Source organism: Schistocerca americana, chromosome 1 (assembly GCF_021461395.2).
Source record: "Schistocerca americana isolate TAMUIC-IGC-003095 chromosome 1, iqSchAmer2.1, whole genome shotgun sequence".
Lineage (NCBI taxonomy): Eukaryota > Metazoa > Arthropoda > Insecta > Orthoptera > Acrididae > Schistocerca > Schistocerca americana.
The window spans coordinates 20731317-20754484 of NC_060119.1; the positions used below are offsets into that span (position 1 = coordinate 20731317).

The following is a 23168-nucleotide window of genomic DNA, read 5'->3' on the forward strand; positions in this document are numbered from 1 at the left end:
TTCTTCACTTTCGTAGGCCAGACATACCAACAATTAAAGCGAACAGCCGTGGGTACCAGGATGGCCCCCTCGTACGCCAACCTATTCATGGGTCGCTTAGAGGAAGCCTACTTGGTTACCCAGGCCTGCCAACCCAAAGTTTTGTACAGATTTATTGATGACATCTTCATGATCTGGACTCACAGTGAAGAAGAACTCCAGATTTTCTTCTCCAACCTCAACTCCTTTGGTTCCATCAGATTCACCTGGTCCTACTCCAAATCACATGCCACTTTCCTTGACGTTGACCTCCATCTGTCCAATGGCCAGCTTCACACGTCCGTCCACATCAAACCCACCAACGAGCAACAGTACCTCCATTATGACTGCTGCCACCCATTCCACATCAAACAGTCCCTTCCCTACAGCCTAGGTCTTTGTGGCAAACGAATCTGCTCCAGTCCGGAATCCCTGAACCATTACACCAACAACCTGCAAACAGCTTTCGCATCCCGCAACTACCCTCCCGACCTGGTACAGAAGCAAATAACCAGAGCCACTTCCTCATCCCCTCAAACCCAGAACCTCCCACAGAAGAACCCCAAAAGTGCCCCACTTGTGACAGGATACTTTCCGAGACTGGATCAGACTGTGAATGTGGCTCTCCAGTAGGGATACGACTTCCTCAAATCCTGCCCGGAAATGATATCCATCCTTCATGAAATCCTCCCCACTCCACCAAGAGTGTCTTTCCGCCGTCCACCTAACCTTCGTAACCTCTTAGTTCATCCCTATGAAATCCCCAAACCACCTTCCCTACCTTCTGGCTCCTACCCTTGTAACCACCCCTGGTGTAAAACCTGTCCCATGCACCTTCCCACCACCACCACCACCACCACCACCACCTACTCCAGTCCTGTAACCCGGAAGGTGTACACAATCAAAGGCAGAGCCACGTGTGAAAGCACCCACGTGATTTACCAACTGACCTGCCTACACTGTGAAGCTTTCTATGTAGGAATGACCAGCAACAAACTGTCCATTCGCATGAATGGACACAGGCAGACAGTGTTTGTTGGTAATGAGGATCACCCTGTGGCTAAACATGCCTTGGTGCACGGCCAGCACATCTTGGCACAGTGTTACACCGTCCGGGTTATCTGGATACTTCCCACTAACAGCAACCTGTCAGAACTCTGGAGATGGGAACTTGCCCTTCAGTATATCCTCTCTTCTCGTTATCCCCCAGGCCTCAACCTCTGCTAATTTCAAGTTGCCGCCGCTCATACCTCACCTGTCTTTCAACAACATCTTTGCCTCTGTACTTCCGCCTCGACTGACATCTCTGCCCAAACTCTTTGCCTTTACAAATGTCTGCTTGTGTCTGTGAGTGTGTGCGCGGATGGATATGTGTGTGTGTGTGCACGAGTATATACCTGTCCTTTTTTCCCCCTAGGGTAAGTCTTTCCGCTCCCGGGATTGGAATGACTCCTTACCCTCTCCCTTAAAACCCACATCCTTTCGTCTTTCCCACTCCTTCCCTCTTTCCTGATGAAGCAACCGTTGGTTGCGAAAGCTTGAATCTTGTGTGTATGTATGTATGTGTTTATTTGTGTGTCTATCAGCCTGCCAGCGCTTTCGTTTGGTAAGTCACATCATCTTTGTTTTTAGATATATTTTTCCCACGTGGAATGTTTCTCTCTGTTATATTCATATAATTAACTAACCTGGTATGCATAAGCATTTCTAGGATTTTTGAGAAACCTGATATCAGTGAAACTGATCTGTAGTTGTTGGGGTCATCCTTATACCCTTTCTTGTACACTGGCACCACCTTTGTTGTCTTCAGTTTCTCTGGAAAAACTGCATCCCTGAAAGAACAGTTTGCTATGTTCAGCAGTGGTGTTACTATCTGCTCACTTACCAGCTTTATTACATGATTTGATATGTCATCATCACCAGCTGATTTCTTGGACTTCAGTTTCTGTATAGTTTTCTGCAATTCATCTTCCATGACTGGTCTTAAGAGCATAGTACTGCATGACCTTTTTGGTACCTTAATACCCTTCTGTTTTTGACTATTTCTTTCCAATTTTAAATTTTCTACTACACTGATATAGTTACTATTCAGTATGTTTGTTATTTCCATACCATCTGTGACCACTGTGTTGTCTATTTTAATTGCCTTAAAACCGTTTGTTATTACCATACCATCTGTGACCACTGTGTTGTCTATTTCAATTGCCTTAAAACCACCTCCTTTGTTTGACCCATCTTTTTCCTTTCTTTCAGCATTGATTGCATTCTGAGCTGACTTTGCCTTGTTTTTTGAGTTCGTTATGGTGGTGTCAATTGCTCTAGCTTGGCTTCTCTTATTGTTTTTCTAGACTTCTTTTTTAACATTTTATAGTTTTCAGCTTTGCCCATCCGTCTCAGGTCCTAAAGCTTCCTTCGCTGTTCTAGTATTTCACTAGTATTTCACTGGTAATCCACTGTGTTTGATCTTGCTGCCTTTCTTGTCTCTTTACTTTGGGAAATGCTACATTAAAATGTTACTTAATAGTTGAAAGAAATGCATCATATTTTTCATTTACACGCTGGGCCTGTAGGGTTTCTAAAGATGTTGATATTTTGTTCACTGATGACCCTAATTTCTTTGGTTGTTAGTTTTGGTCCTGATACTGTGTCATTACTTCTGCAAAAGCTGATTAGTTGTCCATGACAATCAGATATTTCTGTATGAACTACATGTGACTCATAGTTACACATAATAATAATAATAATAATAATAATAATAATAATAATAATAATGTTGTCCATAACTGTCTCACTTTGTGAAGTCACTGTTGTTGGTGCAGTTATTGTTACTTTCATGTTATGCTGTATTAACAATTCTTCAAAATCTTGTCTTATTTTTGTGTCTTTTTCACATGTCAATGTTGAAGTCTCCACATATAATAAGATTTCTCTTCACATTCATTCTCAATAAGCTAGCAATTTTTTTCAGAAAGATGCTAATATTACCACATGGTTACCTGTACGCACAAAACACTCTAAAATCCTCTGTCACTATACCAGTAACTTCAAAGTCTTTTTCTCTAGCTACGGGCAATGTTGCAGCTTCACTGTTTACATTCTTTAGTAGACTACCTGTTTTAATATATATACAAATGCCACCACCCTTATATTTAGATCTGCAGAAGGAACTAGCTAGTTTGTAATCCTTTATTGCAACATTACGTATTTTACTTTCAGTTAGTCCATGTTCACTTATGCATAATATGTCTGATCTTACTTCACTCAGGAGTACTTCTGCTTCTAATTTTTTGTTACCAAAGTATTGAATATTTTGATGAAGTACTTTTATGTAATTTTCTTTTGTTGGTTTACATGTTATGAGCTGTGTTCTGAGGCAAATTGTTTAGTATCATTTCCTATATACATAAATGATCTGGTGGACAGGGTGGGCAGCAATCTACAGGTGTTTGTTGATGGTGCTGTGGTGTACAGGAAGGTGTCAAAGTTGAGTGACTGTAGGATGATACAAGGTGACTTAGATAGAATTTATAGTTGGTGTGATGAATGGCAGCTGGCTCTAAAATGTTTACTTAGTGCAAATGTGTAGGATAAACAAACCTGTAATGTTCCAATGCAGCATTAATAGTGTCTTGCATGACACAGTCATATCATTTAAATATCTGGGCATTGCATTGCAAAGCGATATGGAAAGGACCGAGCATGTGAGGACTGTGGTGGGAAGATGGATGGTCAGCTCTGGTTTATTAGGAGAATTCTGGGAAAGTGTGGTTTGTCTGTGAAGGAGATTGCTTATAGGATGCTAGTGCAACCTATTCTGGAGTACTGCTGGTGTGTTTGGGATCTGCATCAGGTCAGATTAAGGGAAGGCATTGAAGCAATTCAGAGACGGGCTGCTAGATTTCGTATCAGTTGGTTTGAACGAAATGCGAATTTTACGTAGGTCCATGGGAATCCGTAGAGGGAAGGCGATCTTCTTTTCGAGGAACGATATTGAGAAAATTTTGATAACTGGGATTTGAAGCGGACTGCAGAACAATTACTGTAGAGTATGGTATGTGGATTACTGGGTAACAAAAAAAAATTTTGTGCGAAAGAGAACCTTAATATGGAATAATGAATGCTATTTTTCCTTCTGGTATTGTAATTATGTACATCATTGATCCTTTTGAACTGTAGTGGATTATTTATGACAAACTTCATGACGGAATAAATATACCTGTGAAGCAGCAGTCAGAATGCCTAACTCATTAAACAGATGTCTACAAGACGATCTTGGGTGAGAACCACATACAAGGTGTGATCAATAAGTAGTAGGTGATCAATAAGTAGTAGGACTGAATCTCTGTAGTGCAAATGGAGCAGTGGAGAGAGGTTGGACTGCCTGGGCGTGATAATGTGAAAGCTTCCGGAGAGACTGACATTTTCAGTCACCTGCAGGGAAGCGGAGAGAGAGCACATCTGTGTGTGTGTGTGTGTGTGTGTGTGTGTGTGTGTGTGTGTGTGTGTGTGTGTGTGTGTCCGTCCGTCCGTCCGTCCGTCCTCCGTTCAGTAGTGTGGCAGCGTTTCAAGATGGAGAAAAATGTCGAGCAGCGCTATGTCATCAAATTGTGCATGAAACTCGGGAAAACAGTGGCGGAGACATTAGAAATGATTAAGGATACCTACAGGGATGCTGCCTAGAGCCACTGCAGTGTTAGTGGCACAAGCTGTTCCGGAAGGGGTGGGAGCTCATTGGAGACAACCAGCGAGCTGGTCACCCATCAACTTCAAGGACTAATATAAATGTGGCGAATGTGAAGGTGCTCCTGGACTCCAGCCACCACTTAAACATTTGTCTGATGGTTGATGAGTTGGGGATTTCATGCGGTACCATCCAAAAAAATTGTTACGAGGATTTGGCCGTGCGAAAGGTGTATGCCAAGTTTGTGCCAAAAATCCTGATTGACAAACAAAAACTGAATCGTGTGTAAATACCCAGGAAATTTGAAACTGTGGCCTATAAAACCAAAATTTTCTTCACAACGTCATTGCTGGCGACGAATCGTGGTGTTTTGAATATGACCCAGAGACCAAATGCCAGAGCGCTCAGTGGCACACCGTCAGTTCCCTGCATCTGAAGAAAGCCTAAATGAGCAAGTCAAGGGTGAAAACCGTGCTCATTTACTTTTTTGACTGGTGGTGGTGTGGTTTACTGGGAATTTGTGCCCAGTTTTATGTGGAAGTGCTTTAAAGATTGCGCAAACACATCCTGAGAGTGCAACCAGACATTGCCGCTTGTTGGAAGCTGCACCATGCCACTGCGCACTGTGGGTGTTGAAACACCTGGCCAAGCACAGGGTTGCCACATTGCCTCACCCTCCCCACAGTCCATATCTGTCACTAGCAGACTACTTCCTGTTTCCCTGGCTCAAGTGGGACTTCAAGGGATACCAATTCAGTCTGTAGAAGACATCCAAAATGCCGGGACGGTGTCGCTTAAGAGAATCACAAAAGGAGAGTTCCAGAAGGCGTACGTGCAATGGGAATCGCGTTATATGCGTTGTGTCGAAACACGAGGGTGCTACTTCGAGGAATACTAAGGATTTGTAACAGTTAGTTCAGTAAAAAAATTTAAATTAATTCAGCCCTACTACTTATTGATCGCACCCTGTATTATTCTTAGAGCACATTTTAGGACAACAAAGAATTTCTTTCTTAAAGATGAGTTATCCCAGAACATTATTCCATATGACACTATTGAATGAAACTGTGGAAAATGTATCAACTTACTGATTTGTCTGTCCTGAAGATTGACAAGGAGCCTTTAAGCGCAGATGTGGCTGAACTAACAAGAGGAGGCCACGATGTTGGAGACCACGGATTTACTTCAATCTTTGTATACCCTTAGTAGGCCATTGAAACAACATAATGTGAAGGTAGTAAGGTGGACTACCTGGGCAGTTCCGAGTGAATCGTAAGAGAAGTTTTACATCTTTTCCGTAAATTGTGTACCTGTGCAAAGGGTTCATTGTGGTCATGTGGTTAGCGTTAGCGCAAGGCAAGTGGGTCGTTGATGAAGTGACGGATTATATCCCGCTGACACTTATTCTTTACTCTATATTATTTTCATCACTGTTCTCATTATTTAATTTGTGTGATATTTGAGAGGTAACATAATGAAGGAAAGAACACATGTATTTGCATGAAATTTCAATTTATGTTTTCCATGTCTATATGATGTAACATATCAGTAGGTACTGGGAGATGAAAAAGCTTGCACAGGATAGAGTAGCATGGAGAGCTGCATCAAACCAGTCTCAGGACTGAAGACCACAACAACAACAACATGATGTAACATCCTGCAATGTGTGATGTCAAGAGCATATCCGACATGTAATTCTACATTGCTGTCTTGGTCTGTCACACTGCGACTTACTTTATTATGAATAACATCATTCACATCATTATTTATCGATGTTTGACTTAGGGTTTCCGAGTCACTCTGTCCCTTGTCCTTGAAAATTTAATTACAAATAGTAAATTGTCAGGTAACATATGAAATACATTACAACTTCATGAAAACACTTGTGGGTTTTTTATTTTTTCTTATATTACCTCTCAAATGTCATATAAATAAAATAATGAAACAAGTGATGGAAAAATATATAATTTAAATAATAAGTGTTACTAGGATTCGAACCATCACCTCGTCCGTGACTGCCTTTCCATTCACGAATGTTAATCACGTGGCAGATGTGCAAGACTTCTCTTGCGATTTGCTCAGAATTGCTGGAGTAGTGCATCTTACTACTTTCAAATTATGTCTTTTAATGGCCTACTAATGGTGTTCAAAGTCTGAAGTAAATCTGTGATCCCAATGTCTTGGCCTCCCTGTGTGAGTTGTTGTAAGAGTTCCAAAATGTGCTTTTTCTAGCTTAAATTATCGTAGATAAGGACACCCAATAATTTTGAAATTTCAACCATATTTATTATTTCCTCTCTGTGTGTTACACTTCTCATTGGTGTAGTAACCCTAGATGTGAAGAGCTGAATATGTTGTGTCTTTTTAAAACTGAGGAGGAGGTCATTCTCAGAAAACCAGTTTGTTTCTGTGTGCATGCTTGGGTTGATTACAGTACTAGTGTCGTCTCCAAAAAACTGATTCTGCTTGTTTATATTGGATGGTAGATCATTTACATATGTGAGGAACAGTAGTGAAGCTAAGACTGAGGTGTCTGGAACCCCATACTTGATTTCTCACTAGTAAGAATTATGTGACTTGATTTCTCCTTTGTAAAAATTGTGTGTCCGTGCTAGGTTGGTTGAATTACTAGGTACAACTTTCTGCATTGTTTTGCTTAGATATGGCATTATCCATTGATGAACTTCAATTTATGCAGGTGAATACTGTGATTCACAGTCAGAGATGCCTTAAGTAAGTCACTGAGAGAAACCAACTGGTGGTGTTTTATTATTTAATGGTTGTAAAATTTGGTCAGTTATCATGTACGAGGGAAGATTGGGAAAGTAACACACAATAATCTTACTAACAAAGTTTAACAGGTAATAAAACAAAAAATTACAAATGAACTTAAATCTTTTACCTACTTTCCTACCTTGTCACCACAATTTTCAACTCATTTCTACCATCGTGGTGCCAGTTTCAGTATATCCTGCTCGTAGAAGTCCATTTGGTTGACGTATAGTCATCTGCAAAATAGTGATTTCACTTCCGCATCTATCACAAAGCACTGACCGGCTAGGAATGGTGTATGGTGGAGGCTGGAGGCTGGAGCATCTCCCACCAAATTTGGAGATTTTCTCATGAACAGAAATAGAAGCATAGGGGTGAGCGTTGTCGTGAAGTTCGACATTGTCATCATTAATGTTGTCACATTTGTCACTAAGGGCATGATGCAACTTAACCATACTAAAATTTAGGCTGCAGCATTCACAGTGGGCCTTATTCAGCAAAGTCCACCAATAACACATCATGCGTATCCCAGAATACTGTCACAAGCATTTTCCTAGCAGATTGAGTTACTTTGAATTTTTTTTTTTTTGTACTGAGGAGCCAGCATGTTTCCACTCCAGAGGTCAGCTCGACTTCAGTCGTGTAGTGGTTTCCTATTTGCAAGTTCAAACTATTCAGCAGTGATCTATTGGCTGACTACATTACATGTCCCATGCCCAGAATATCTGCTGACATTGGGTGGCTGTATCACGTGACATGAGCTATCATTCACTGACAAAAGCACATTGCAATCTTGATTTCAGTGCTTCAGAAGCTAATGTGCTGTATTTGGTGGAATTTGCATTTATACTTTTATTATTTTCATTCAGGAAAAATGTGTTTTTAACCAGAAAATCCAGGAAAAATTTGGTAATTTTTCTTTCTTGTCTGCATGTACACCAATTAGTTGCTAAGGTGAGATAATATTCTAGAATACATCACCTTCTCAAAAATTTTGGAAAACGATGTGAGCAGTGAAATAGGTCAGTAGTTATCGACATCACTTGTAACCATTCTGAGAGAGGGTTTAACAGTGGCGTAATTCAGTCTCTCTGGAAAAATGCCTAGAGTTAGTGATGCATTACATATATCAGTAAGACGGGACTTAGAATATGTGAGCAGATCTTTAGCACTCGGTTGGAAACACCATCAAACTGACAACAATTATAGCGCTTTCATTCAGTTCAGTAGTAATGTTATCCTGTTCTGAGGTTGGTTTTTCCTGTTCTCTGATCTTCCTACCTGCGACCAGTTCACCTCCAGGAAAACTTAAAAGAAAACATCAGATTGCTAGTACAAATTTTCCGCTATCATACTGTCATCATTGGAAGGTGCTTCAAAGTTCAAAAAATCAATTGCAAAAATTACAGTTTTGTTAGTCATGAGCATAAAAAGATGTCCTGTGAAACATTAATAAATGTCTTCTCTGAAAACTACCGAGAACAGGCAGGTGTTGCGGAAGCCCATTTGTGATGAAAATGTGTTACACAATAGCAGCAAATAAATGCAATCTGTCAGAGAAAGCCCATATTGAAAGTGGTATCTCGACCATGAGGCAGTTGTATCAACAGTGATTACTTAAGTACAAATTGCAAGTAAAACAAACATAAGTAGTATCATATACAACCATGAGAATGGACAGTGTGCAACTGGTAACGAGTATGATCAATAAGAAACAAATTTTGTTCATTTGATATCTGATCATGGCAAATGAAAACAGAATCATCAGGAGAATAATAGAGAAATTATGGAAGAGCAAGAGCAATGTGAGAAGAGTTGTGGAGATCAGGGAAGTTACTGGGGAACTGCAAATTACCATAGAAGATTTAAAAAAGAAAACTTTTTTACGGAATTACTAAAGGCATTCAGTAAAGGCCACAAAATGAAGATAACTAATAATATAAGCCAACAGTAATGGCAATTCCAAAATAGGGGAAATGCAACTACTCACCTATAGTGGATTGATACATATCACACAGTAACTTATAACAGAAAACAGCACTCGCACTGACTTTCGTGCACTAGCTCTTTTTCCATCAATAGCACGCGGTTAAAGGCGCTGCAGTCTGGAACCGCAAGACCGCTACGGTCGCAGGTTCGAATCCTGCCTCGGGCATGTAAGCAGGAGATCCTGGGTTCGAGTCCCGGTCGGTGCACACATTTTCAGCTGTCCCCATTGAGGTATATCAACAACTTCTGTTGGCAGCTGAGGGTTTTGATTAGTTACCATTTCTTTCTAGAGAAGCTGCATGGTCATCATTGGTATCTGTTCTATCAGAACAGTTACTACCTTCATATTTAAAAAAATCCTATTCATTTTTTCTTGACGACTAAAAGTTTCAGCTTTGGAGAGGATGCAAAAATCATAGATTATTAAAAATAGTGTTTTAATGGTGTGAAATGAGATGTCGTGTGGCTAGGACCTCCCGGCGGATAGACCGGTTGCCCAGTGCAAGTCTTTTTAGTTGACGCCACTTCGGCGATTTGCGCCTCGATGGGGATGAGATGATGATAATGAGGATAACACAACACCCAGTCCCCGAGTGGAGAAAATCTCCGACCCAGCTGGGAATTGAACCTGGACCCCTTTACATGGCATCATATCTAAAATTGATGTTTATTGTTAAGTGAAGAGGTTTAAAGGACTTGAAGAAAAGAAGGGGCAGGGGGCAGAAGTGTCCAGGTGTCAACAGGCACATTCTAAAATTATGAAAACTTATTAGATTTCGGGGTAATCCTTTATGCATTTTGGCAGATGGATTAGCTTGTGGTGTGGGTAGCGTTGAGTGCAGTGGGTAAAGAGGGAGATATGTGGGAGACCGGGTGAGGGATTGGGGGCAAGTGGCTGGCATCTTGGAGGGAGGCAACTGGTTTGCAATCTAGGTATGCTGCAGGAAGGGGTAGCAGGTAACACGGGCTAGGCATTTGATGTACAGTTGTTAGAACCAGTGGGAATGGAACATGCTGAAGGTTTTTGGGGACATGAATTGGGAGTGGGCGACAGGACAGAGGATGAGAAAACTGTTTGGGTGAAGGTTGTGCGGACATTGGGTTAATGGAGATTGAAGTGGGAGTGGAGAATGTGCGGAAGGGGCAAATAAATGTGGCTCAGGTTGAGAAGCAGTCACGGAAATTGAGTATGTTGTGCCACTGGGTGGTCAACTTTGTTCTCGGTAACAGGTCATTGATGACAGTTCATCTTGGTGGTGTGCTGATTGGTAGTCTCATTGACATAAAAAGCTATACAGTGTTTGCAGTAGATTTGTTATATGACATGGTTACTTTCACAGGTGACCTGGCCTCTGACGGAGTAAGGTAGTCTTGTGATAGGACTGGAATAGGAGGTGCTGTGTGTATGGATTGGGGAGCTCTTGCCCCCTTGGTCTACCACAGGCATAAGGTCCCTGTAGCTGTGTGTTGAGAGTGGGACTGGCATAGGGATCGACAAGGATGTTGTGTCGATTGTGTAGGCGGCAGAACACCACTTTGAGGCATGAGAAGGATCTTGGGTAGGATTACCCTCATTTTGGGACATGGCACATAATAAAAGCCCTAACAAGGATATGGATCAGTTTTTCCAGTCCAGGATCATATTGGGTAACAAGGGGAGGCATGAGAAATCTGTTTGTGGACTAGATTTAGGAGGTAGTGCCTGTCTGTGAAGTCCTTTGTGAGACCTTCATCTTACGTGTGTACCGCATCTAAGTGCAGTAGGACTGTATTAAGGGATAAATTAAGTTGCCGTTGTTGAACAGGGTAGAAAGGCAAGTGTAGCGGTTAGAAGCTTGAGGGATGGTATGTCACCCATTATGTTTCATAGAGCTATACCAACCATTCCACAGCTCACCTTATAAATCCCTGGCAGCGCGGTATGCGGACATGCCCTGGCAACGCAGAATGTGGACATGCCCTGAGGTATCCATTCTCCACAAAGAATGTTAACCCTACATGAAATACAGATATGAACCCTCCCCGCCCAGTAGTTCTCTGTTCTCTCATGTGACTAGACAAAACATCTTCACTGGGCTTATATTTACATAGTGGAGTTATTTTCAGTTTATTAAGTGGGTATTTATTTGCAGTTGTTAAATGAACTGTTAAATAAAAAACCCAACAGTTGGAACTGTCAGCTGTTTACCACACTGAAGAGCCTGTCTCAAGTGTAACACGTTATCAATATGTATTTGGCAATAGATTTTATTGACTTGCCACTATCACTGGCTGGAATACTCCACACAGCATGAGGTGTATGGAATGCATCACCGTAGACTCAGTTCTCCCAACAATTCACAAGGCTCAGTGGTTTAAATTGTCTCCTTCAGCCATGGAAGTAGGTCACCTATGTGTTGCAGAACTTCAGATATTTGAACACAAGCAGTGCATTGTAGAAGTTTACTGTTAAAGGCGATCTTGAATACAAGATCCCCCCCCTCTCTCTCTCTCTCTCTCTCTCTCTCTCTCTCTCTCTCTCTTTAATTTATTTTTTTAACATATTACAAGGTGTGATTGGAAAGTTTTAAGAATGGGCTTGTAATTGTACAATAGTGGTATGTACACTTTACTATGATGCATTTCCTCCAAAATAGTCCCCTTCTGACTGAACACACTGACTGCAATGGTGTTTCCATTTTTTGAAACATTCCTGAAAATTGTTTTCTTGCAGTGTGTTAAGGACACTCTCCATATTTGCCTGGATGTCTTCAGTTGAGTCAAATAGCTTCCTTTTCAGTAAAAATTTCAGTTCAGGAAACAGATAGAAGTCTGCAGGTGCCAAATCAGGGAAATATGGCGGTTGCGGAAGCACAGGAATTTTGAATTTGGTCAAAAATTCGACAATGGAGAAGGCATGATGATCCAGAGCATTGTCATGGTGTAGCATCCAACTCCTGTCTTTCCACAATGCAGGCCTTTTCTTCCGCACCTTTTTGCGCAAACATTCAAGGATGCATTTGTTGTATTCCTGGTTAATTGTCTGTCCTCCAAGGGTAAATTCATGATGCACAATACTGGTAGAATCGAAAAAAGTCACCAACATTGTCTTCACCTTCGACCGACTTTACCGTGCTTTTTTTGGTCATGGTGAACCTGGAGTCTACCACTGCGAAGACTGCACTTTGGTTTCAGGGTCATGCCCATATACCCACGATTTGTCACCTGTAATTACCCTATTTAACAAATCTGGGTCATTTTTAGTCTGTTTAATCAGTTCTTGGTACACTTCAAGTCGGTATTGTCTTTGGTCACTTGACATCGCTTTTGGAATGAATTTTGCAGACACTCGATGAATGTATGTTCAGATCTTCAGTTAAAATTGACTGAACTGCATAGAAACTTGAATTAAGTTCATCAGCCATCTCCCTAATTGTAAGTCTGTGATCAGGACGCACTAAGTCACAAACTTCCACAACATTTTCATTCGTTTTTGAGGTGGAAGGACGGCCGAACTGTGGTTCATCTTCAAATGATTTGTGGCCATTTTTAAATCTGTTGAACCAGACGAAAACATTTGACCGGCACATACAATTATCTCCAAAAGCTGTTTTTAAAAGCTGAATAAGAAGTTCTGGGGAGATGTAGATGAAAAACAAGTAGCGCTCGTGGTGGAGGATTTCACCTTTCTCAGAAGATCACTGAAACTGTCATATGGAAGATTGAGGATCAGTTTGTCTTGCAGCATTGTACAACACTGCACAGAGATGAACATAGAATATGTCTGTATGTTTTTCTTGTGTTTGAACTCTTAACTGTGTTGAATGTAATGTTAACACACTTTGTTGAACATCTAACCCTTGCCCTAGCCCCACCACCCACTGTGGAAGGGTTGGTATACTTTGTGAAATGCCCTTTAGTTGCTCTTTGTCATGTAGTGCACTAGAGAGACTGTGTAATTGCCTGCTTGCCCTCCACTTTGCAGACCTACAGAGGAGGGAAGTTCACAACCACAACTGAGTGACCTACCTTACCTCGTGCTTATAATCTCCACCCCAAACTATCCACCCTGTTCCCCCTTCCCCATTACACAGTTTATACCTTAATATGGTTCTACTGCAGTTCTACTACACACCACTTCTAAATCCGCTTTATTTAACAATAAGCATCAATTCTGCACAACTAAAACACCATTTTCAATTATCTGGGATTTTTCTGTGCCTGGCAGCGTGAAAACCGTTAGTGCTAGAGAAAAAAATTAGTAGGGCATTTTTAGAGGCACTTTAATGTAGTTTAATTTTGTACTGGGAAACATTTTCGCTAGATGCTGCAGTTCTGGAGATATTAAAGAAAAACCTGGAAAATGCCTTAACATCATCCCTCACCCCCCACCCCCACCCCCGTCCATTGCATAAAAATTTGCGACAATACAAATTTTTTCTGCAAGTTGGCATTTTTTGTGTCTCCATTGGCTGGGCTGACAGTGGTTTACAGAGTTTTAAGATTTCACCACAGTATAGCACCTTTTTATGGTCCAGTACTATTTGTTTTTCACTTGTGACTTATTCAACTAATGAGATACCCTGATTATTCTCCTGTTTATGACATTGGGACTGAAATGAATCAATCTGGGTATGCTATACTCTGCCGTAAGTTTAACATGTAACTTAACATTTTGCTATGTATTCTTGTGCGTCTATAGTCATCTCACCCGATGCTCTTTTTGCAAAATGTAAATCGCTGCCTGTCGGGCACCGTCGTGTGCAGCCATTGCGCTACATTTATGGGGTTCCCTCACTGTTTGCACTTCTCCTTTCCGGCTGCTGCAGTGAGCGTGCCGCAGTCTGCTGTCTCTGCCACTGAGATCTGTATACCGGGTGAGGATTAGGCTTGCTGTAGTGTTAATGTATCATAACAGACCAACTTTGTAACGTCAAATTCCATATATGTGTGTTTTGTACAAATAAGCAGTATAATTGCCAATTCCACGTAGAACTATTTATAATGTCAGTGAATTAATATATAGTGAAATCGAACACATTGAGCACAATCTGTTTCTCACAGTCTCTTAAAGGTTTTCTGTGGCTGTGTTTCACTACAGAACATGAAACAATTTCACACATTATCATATCTTTAATGATTTGAGAACACTGCAGCTGTTTTTGTAAATATTACTGACTGACTATCTGCTCAGGTGCAAGACTAGTTATGACAAAATAGTGTTTGTCAAAAAATTGGCAGATTGCAGGTTTTTTGCTTTGGTGATATTAACTTTTCACATTTTCACAGCACGACAACAGCACTGGAGCACAAATGACAGGAAAAAGAAAGCAACAGTCAAATAAGATCTGAACCTAGAACTACACGGGTGAAACCTTAAACACGGTGATTGGCATTAATGCTACAAAACAGTGGAAAACTGATAAATATGTAGGGATGATTTCCAGTGGCATCTAACATCTGGTGTGGGTGCACTGCTGCTCACAACAAGTAGTATATGAGCATGCTAATGAGTTGTTTCTTTACATTAGAATAGACACTTCTGACGAGGAAAGTGTATGAGTATAATCGAGATATAATTAGAATGTATTCAGGTGTTCTTCAGTGGGAGAGACTTCCATTACCCATGATAAGTTATTTGTGTCACGTTCCAACAACAGTACTTGCTTTTCACATTTGCTTGGTTTGTTGGTAAGGTTCTTTTGGAGTACTAGTATAAAATTTGAAAATGCAATATTTGTTGGCTGGATGTTAGTAATGTAGAGAGAGAGAGAGAGAGAGAGAGAGAGAGAGAGAGAGAGAGAGAGAGAGAGAGAGGGGGGGGGGGGGGGGGGGAGGGGAGGGGAGGTGGTTGATCGGAAAAGAAAGCATCTTATGTGACCCCATTTCATGAAGCAATGCCACTGGACCTTAAATATTGAAACTTTTACTGTATTTCTTTTTCATTTCCTGTCAGTCATGCTGCAGCCATATAATTTTAGTACAGTATGCAATGGTTACAGTAGTTGCAAATATAACAGTGTCCTATTGCACCAGTTTGCAGTGAATCTGTTTCGGACGCTGCCACCTTCGAGTAATCCCAACGGGGCGGAGTTTGATCCTGAAGAGGACGAACCCACCCTGGAGGCAGCGTGGCCCCACCTGCAGCTCGTCTACGAGTTCTTCCTACGGTAATTATGCATTTGTCAATTCTTGTATGTAAGATGTGATCACTAGGTTGAAAATAGGCTGAAAATGTGATATGTCAGTGACCTTAGTAGCACAAGTCTAGGAGTAGCTGGTACTTCTCTATCTTCCTTTGTAAAGGAATATTTGAAATTGGAATTCAGTATTTTTGCTTTTGCTTTGCTACACTCAATTTTAACTTCTATGGACACTAACTGTGGTGCAACAGGTTTTTATACTTGACTAGAATTTCTTTGGCTTTTGTGAGAGATATTCCAGTGAGATTTTGCGAAGGCTGTTATTGAAGATTTCACAAACTGCCCACTTAACAGCTGAGTGTGTGCTATTCAGCATTTCTCTGTTTATAGCGTTATCTTTTGCAGTGTGAACATTTGGCTGTAGTTCTATTCCCATATATTTTCTGGTTTTATGTATTTTAATCATCTTTGTATCTAGTCCTTCCTTTCTTTTTATATGACCTGTATTATGAAGTATACACCCTGAGACAATTGGGAAATCCGAGAAAAATCGGGAACTTTTCATTGAGAAAACCGGGAGAAACTGTGAATTTTTATTTTTATCTATTTATTTATTTTCATATTTTAATTTTGACTGCTGACAACTGATACTCGACAAAGAATTTTACTGTCTCCCACTACTGTAGAATAATACTGCAGCAATAAAACCAGGGTGTATACGACCTGGGACAACCGGGAGATCTGGCAAAAACCGGGAATTTTTTCATTCGGGGGAAACCGGGAATAACCCGGGAATTTTTTGGAATTCCAGGAATTTTTCGTTGATTTAGTTTTCAGATAAATTTTTGTAATTTCGACTGGTATGAATCGATACTCTAACAAAGGATATTACTGTATCCCACTACTGCAGAATAATACTGCAACAATAAAACGTGAATGAAAAAAAAATTAACATAAAACATGTGCATGTGCAGTTGCGTCCCATATGAGCAGTACCTTGCCCTGCTTCTGGCTGTTTAAGCTGTGTCAGTGGTAGCACCAAGCAGCCAGAGAATTTTTCTGTCATACCAAAGCTGCCAGATTCGTGCATGTGCAGAGCAGTCTGAATTGTTGTGGAGAGAGGTAGTCTATGTGACCTGTGTTGATGTTCAGTGATTTTGCCTTTTCCTCTTCGTTTGCAGTTCTCACGTCAGATGAAAACAGAACGGATTCCTGTGGCCGAGAGCTATCAAGTGAATTAAAATACATTCACATAATTACGGAATGCTAAAATATTAACTCGTTTTCTGATTTTATTTTATTTCGACATTTTTTGCAGTCCGGCATTAATTGCCTTGCAATTGAATGAAGTTATTTTTGTCGGTTTGCTAAAGAAGTTTCACTTTTATTAATCTTTTCTGCAGAGTAATCTTTTCTGCAGAGGTAGTCAATTTATTTGAAAGAGAGTGGTTCATTCCACATTACTGGCTGGTTTAAACTATTTGCTTAATTTCAAGTGCACGTTTTCATCATTTGGCATGTATAGCATTATGCCATAATAAAGAACCAAACATAAGTTAATACAGTACTGGTACTCCAAGAAAATTTGCATCTTAAAGAGCACAGGTTGAGGCCTACTTCATTGTGAATCTGGACATATGAACGTGCACTTCAAGCCGAATTATGCTAGTGGAGTATTTTCTGATGTGCTGTTTCTTTTATGATGTGATGTAAGATCTCTTAATGCATTATACGTAAGAACAAAGAGGCTTCCTACGTCATTGTAGCTGCACATGCCTGTTTTCTGGCATGCTCTGGCAACTGCTAAAAAGAACCTATTTGTAACTGGTCGCGGGAAAATATTGCAATCGGTTGTTTGAAAAGCATTACCTTCAGACTAAATTTCCTTTTATGCAAGATGAATTACATTAAATGTGAGAATGTGTGATGAATTTCTTAAATCACAAAGCATTTGACACTCATTTAAAATTTAATACTTTTTCTGGTTTTCTGGGCTTGAAATTCTTCCAAGTGGTTGCTCGTCATTTATGTCATTATTTAAAATTGTGTTGACATGATTGTTTAATGTATCTTAAGCTGTAATACATACAATAAAGACCAATTATATGTGAAAGCTTAGCTTTTCCTGCAGCTCTGACTGCATCACATATCACATGCTCTGAACTTCTGCTTTTCTCGGATGGCGAGATCACATGAGATGAGCTATGATTGACTTAGAAAAGGCGTTGTTATCTCAATTTCCATGCTTTGGGAACTACTGTGCTGTGTTTGGTGTAATTCGAATTTATACTTTCATAATATGGGAGTATGCAGCATATCATAATACGAGAATACACAGCGTATATGGTGCTGTGTGTGTCTTTCAGAAACAAGACTATTTTCCCCCCCTGGGTTTCGTTTTCTGAAGTGCCAGGAAGTTCTACAACGGTGTATAAGATTTGAACCATTCAAAGGATTGATAACTTTTACAGTCCTGGGGAAAATACACTGCTACTTAACATGGAAAAAGTGTGTTTTTTTTACCGCGAAACCAGGGAAGAATCCAGGAATTTTCTGTGAATACGCTCTGTGTGTTTATTGTACACATATTTAATGTTTACACTGTAGACTATTTACATGTAATTAATTCACATGATCTTTTATGCCACACACTAAATAAAAATGTCTCAATAAGAGATGTAATTGATAATTTGTCCATATATGAAAAATTCGAAAGTAATAGTACAATTCGGACTGGATTGTCAAAATCAGAACAGGAACTATTGAGGGATTTTTCATCTCTCCGGGTTTGTAACAAATGGAAATTGCAGAGAAGCTTCAAAATAGAAACTAATTTTTGACATGTGCAGTAATGTTAATCTTCATAGTAGCAAATCACTGACAAACAAAAGTGGCCATTGCACTTGCTCTCTAGAAGAGTAATTTCATGTCAGTTAAATGTGGCACTCAGCCTGATGCACCCAGATTTCTTTCAAATTTGGTGCATTCAAGCATGCATCCTAATTAAATCGTATGTTCATTTTTGTTAGTTTCTCCATAACTACCCTGCCCGTAGTTAACCAAAACTTATACACCATTCTGCAATGTAATTTGTACCAAACAGTTCAAACACATAATCAGTCAACCTTATCACACTTGGAAAATACGGACATGCACCTAAGAAACATGCTGGAAGTGCAGGACTGTGTTATTCACACTTTTGTAGTTCTTTCACTTTACGCCTTTCAACTGTTAACCTAAAATTCTGGTCTGAATTGTGAAGGGTATCTTTCAGGTGGGCTATGATCTTTGTTTCGAAATTTTTTTCACACTCTTCTTTTTCCAGTTGTGTCATACAAGTATACTCCAACGCTAAGGCAACTTTTTTTCAATTTTTGCTTTAGGTATTTCTTTTTATCAAGCTGAAGCCTCTTTTCCTCCACAGGAGAGTGACCTTAATACTGAAGGCTGATATCTATAGAATCAATTGCCAGATCTGATGCTATTTCATCTTCACATACATCATCTCTGGAAGTACCTAACTCAACTAAGGCAACACCTGCATGGGTTGATGGGTTTTGTGATATTTCCTTCCTGCATTTGCTGCAAATTTTGCCTCCTAACAGTACATTAGGAGATTTGTTTACCACCCACTCCTGAACATTCCTCAAACTCTTCTGTTCTCTTGCATGGCCTTCATCAAATGGATTGCAACAGTAAAATTTTGACTTGAAATCCATTTTTTACCAACTATTACTAAATATTACTTCACAGTGCATGTAAACTGCAGTTTGAGTAAACAAGCCACACCCATGAAACAAGCTAATGAAGATTTGTTGCAATAAGTGTCTCTGATTGGCTGTTCACAGCAACAAAGGTTCATCATTTGGTCAGAGAACTAGTGACTGCTATTAGCTGCTGTTCTGGAAATACCCAAATACATATCTGTTTATGAAATTTGGTTAATGGACTTGAATTTGAAAATCTCAGAAGTCCATCATGTTGCATATCAGTGTAGATCTTTACTCATAAACTTTTCATTGCATTATCTGGATTACATATTGTATATATACTGATAGAGCACTGAAAGACTTAATTCAAAGGAAGGCCCTGGGAGTAGACAATATTCCAGTAGAACGACTGGTAGCCTTTGGAGAGCCATCTGTGAGAAAACTGTACCATCTGGTGAGCAAGGTGTATGAGACAGGCAAAATACCTTCAGACTTCAGGAAGAATGTAATAATTCCAATCCCAAAGACAGCAGGTGTTGACAGGTGTGAAAATTACCGAACTATCAGATTAATAAGTCACAGCTGCAAAATACCAACACGAATTCTTTACAGACGAAAAGAAAACTGATAAAAGCCAATATTGGGGAAGATCAGTTTGGATTCCGTAGAAATGTTGGAACATGCGAGGCAATACTGACCCTACGACTTCATCTTAGAAGCTAGGTTAAGGAAAGGTAAACATATGTTTCTAGCATTTGTCATATGTTTCTAGCATTTGTAGGCTTGGAGAAAGCTTTTGACAATATTGACTGGAACACTCTCTTTCAAATTCTAAAGGTGGCAGGGGTCAGATATAGGAAGCAAAAGGCTATCTACAATTTGTACTGAAACTGGGTGGCAGTTGTAAGAGTCGAGTGGCATGAATGGGAAGCAGTGGTTGAGAACGGAATGAGATAGGGTTGTAGCCTATCCCCGATGTTATTCTATCTGTATATTGAGCAACCAGTAAAGGAAAAAAAGAAAATTTTGGAATAGGAATTAAAATCAATGGAAAAGAAATAAAAACTTTGAGGTTCGCCGATGACATTTTAATTCTGTTAGAGACAGCAAAGGACCCGGAAGAGCTGTTGAACGGATTGGACAGTGTCTTGAAAGTAGGATATGAGATGAACATCAACAAAAGCAAAACGAGGATAATGGAATGTATTTGAATTACATCAGGTGATGCTGAGGGAATTAAATTAGGAAATGAGACACTTATAGTAGTCGATGAGTTATTTTATTTGACCAACAAAATAGCTGATGATAGTCAAAGTAGAGGGGATATAAAATTTAAACTGCCAAAGGCAAAGATGAGTTTCTGAAGAAGAGAAATTTGTTAACATCGAGTATAGATTTAAGTTTCAGGAAGTCTTTTCTGAAAGTGTCTGTATGGAGTGTAGCCATGTATGGAAGTGAAACATGGAAGATAGTAGCTTAGACAAAAAGAGAATATAGGCTTTCAAGATGTGGTGCTACAGAAAAATGCTGAAGATTAGATGGATAGATCGCATAACTAATGAGGTGGTACTGAATGGAACTGGGGAGAAGAGAAATGTGTGTCACAACTTGACTAGAAGAAGGGATCAGTTGGTCAGACATGTTCTGAGGCATCAAGGGATCACCAATTTAGTACTGGAGGGGTGCGTGGAGGGTAAAAATCGTAGAGGGAGACCAAGGGATTAATACACTAAGCAGATTCAGAAGGGCGTGGGTTGCAGTAGTTACTCAGAGATGAAGCAGCTTGCACATGATGGAGTAATATGGAGGGCTACATCAAACCAGCCTCTGGACTGAAGACCACAGTAACATCATCATCTAGATTAAAAGCAGAATTATGTTCATTTATGTTCAGAGAGATGCTTGTAAATTTCACACAATATCCACACTTTGCAGATCTGTAACTTTTCTCTTATCTGGATCATTGGATGCACCAAATTTGAAAGAAACCCTGGGATGATTAGGTCGAAAAAAATTTTTTTCTGTGTTTAATTGACATGAAATTACCAAGGAATATTCACCATTGGAGGAGGCAGGTTGCTGAGTCACTTCCACGTAGGAGTCCAGACACGGCCTAGTTAGCGCAGGAAGATATGTCGGGTGATCGTGACGGAGTACTTAGCCCAGCTTGGCGTGTGGTGTGTGTGTCTGCTGCAACAATGAAATGCTTAGATAAATATTTTTGGAAGTAGATAGCCCATGTTCCCAATATTTTTGTGGTTCAGTTTATTGCTGCTTTTGCGTGTGTGCATTCGTGAATGTGTGCGTGCTAGAAATGAATATTTTTGAAAATAAATAATTATAGGCAGATAGAAAAGTGTACTTGCTAAAGTAGTGGTATTTAATAATACTATACTTTTCTTTTACATTATGTCCTTATCACTTTTAATAATTGTGACATCTCCTGGTACATTGGGAAAGGCACCCTCAGTGTGTGAATTTTGAATACAAGCGTTCACTGTGGAATTCGTGCAGGTCTGACGTAAATCACAATAAAGACACTAGATAGAATTTTACTAATAAAATGTGCATTATCGTTCGCTAGGATTGTGAAGTGATGTCAGTATATATTAGTTACAATTGTAAGGTAAGCAAAATACAATTGTAACTTGCTCAGTGTGTGGCAAGGCAGTGAGCAAAAATAGACAGAAGTCTTAGGGTGAAAGAAATGCATTTGTGATCTTACATAGAGATATGCTCAGCTGATAAAACGTACACCTCATGGCTCACCGGCTGGCCATGTGGGCACATTTAACGTGCAGCTAAAGTAGTCTGCACGGTTGTCTCTAGATGTGAACGGAATCATGTATGCACATACATAGAGGAAGTGGTGTGCACCGACACACGTACCTCTTCCTGCTTGCGGGTCGAGCACAGTGCGTGGTGATTTGGTGCCAGGGGCACAGATGTAAATGCACCTTTAGAATTATTCCCCATTCGACTTTGCTCTGCTTGTACCCCTACTGACATTGTCGTGCTCGTAATGCCACCAGGCGACATTCGACATTGAGGTGGTCGGTGGCCACAATGTTTTGTTTCCTATTAGGCAGTTTTTGTAAGGTGAAGGTGAATACAATGGAAATATGACAGTTCTACATACTTTGTGTTGCAGGTTCTTGGAGTCTCCAGACTTCCAGCCAAATGTTGCAAAGAGATACATCGACCAGAAATTTGTTTTACAGGTAATGTTAAAATAAATAATTTAGGATACTGTCTGCTTATCAGCTGCTGAAACAAACAATTGATGAAGGTGGTGTAGCATGTGCCAAAACACACACACACACACACACACACACACACACACACACACACACACGGAGAGAAAGATAATAACATTGGAAATGGAAATTTTAAAGCTTTGTTATTGGGAAATGCAAAATAGTGTAAGGAATGTTCACATCTATTAAAAACAGTGAGAGTTCATCTCGACACTGTTCCATGGGTGGTATAAAGTGCAGGAACCACAATCTGCACAATAATAATAATATTATGTTGATGCTGCACTGGGAGCAACACTTGGGTCTTTTACACATCTCTTTGCAAGTGTTTGTGTGTTTCAAGTTTTTAGTACTTCAATCTCAAGTTTCTTCAGTTGACATGCTTTAATAGAAGGTGAACTGTCTGTTCGTAATTATTACTGTAGCAGATTCTTACACAAAAATATATCACAGATATTTCAGTGTCTTGATTCACATTTCATGTCTATCTACTTATCAGTTACCGAGCGAGGTGGCGCAGTGGTTAGACACTGGACTCGCATTCGGAAGGACGACGGTTCAATCCCGCGTCCGGCCATCCTGATTTAGGTTTTCCGTGATTTCCCTAAATCACTCCAGG

The 23168-nt window shown here is 40.1% G+C and overlaps 1 protein-coding gene across 3 annotated transcripts in view; it reads left to right on the forward strand.

Annotated features, from left to right (window-relative positions):
• The window catches only part of LOC124545827 (serine/threonine-protein phosphatase 2A 56 kDa regulatory subunit gamma isoform), a 327568-nt gene that overhangs the window by 208929 nt on the left and 95471 nt on the right, over positions 1–23168 (forward strand). For all 3 annotated transcript variants that reach the window (XM_047124783.1, XM_047124792.1, XM_047124799.1), the window contains 2 exons: positions 15476–15609; positions 22444–22513. In XM_047124783.1, the coding sequence (XP_046980739.1) occupies positions 15476–15609; positions 22444–22513 (204 nt within the window). The remainder of the gene's footprint in view (positions 1–15475; positions 15610–22443; positions 22514–23168) is intronic.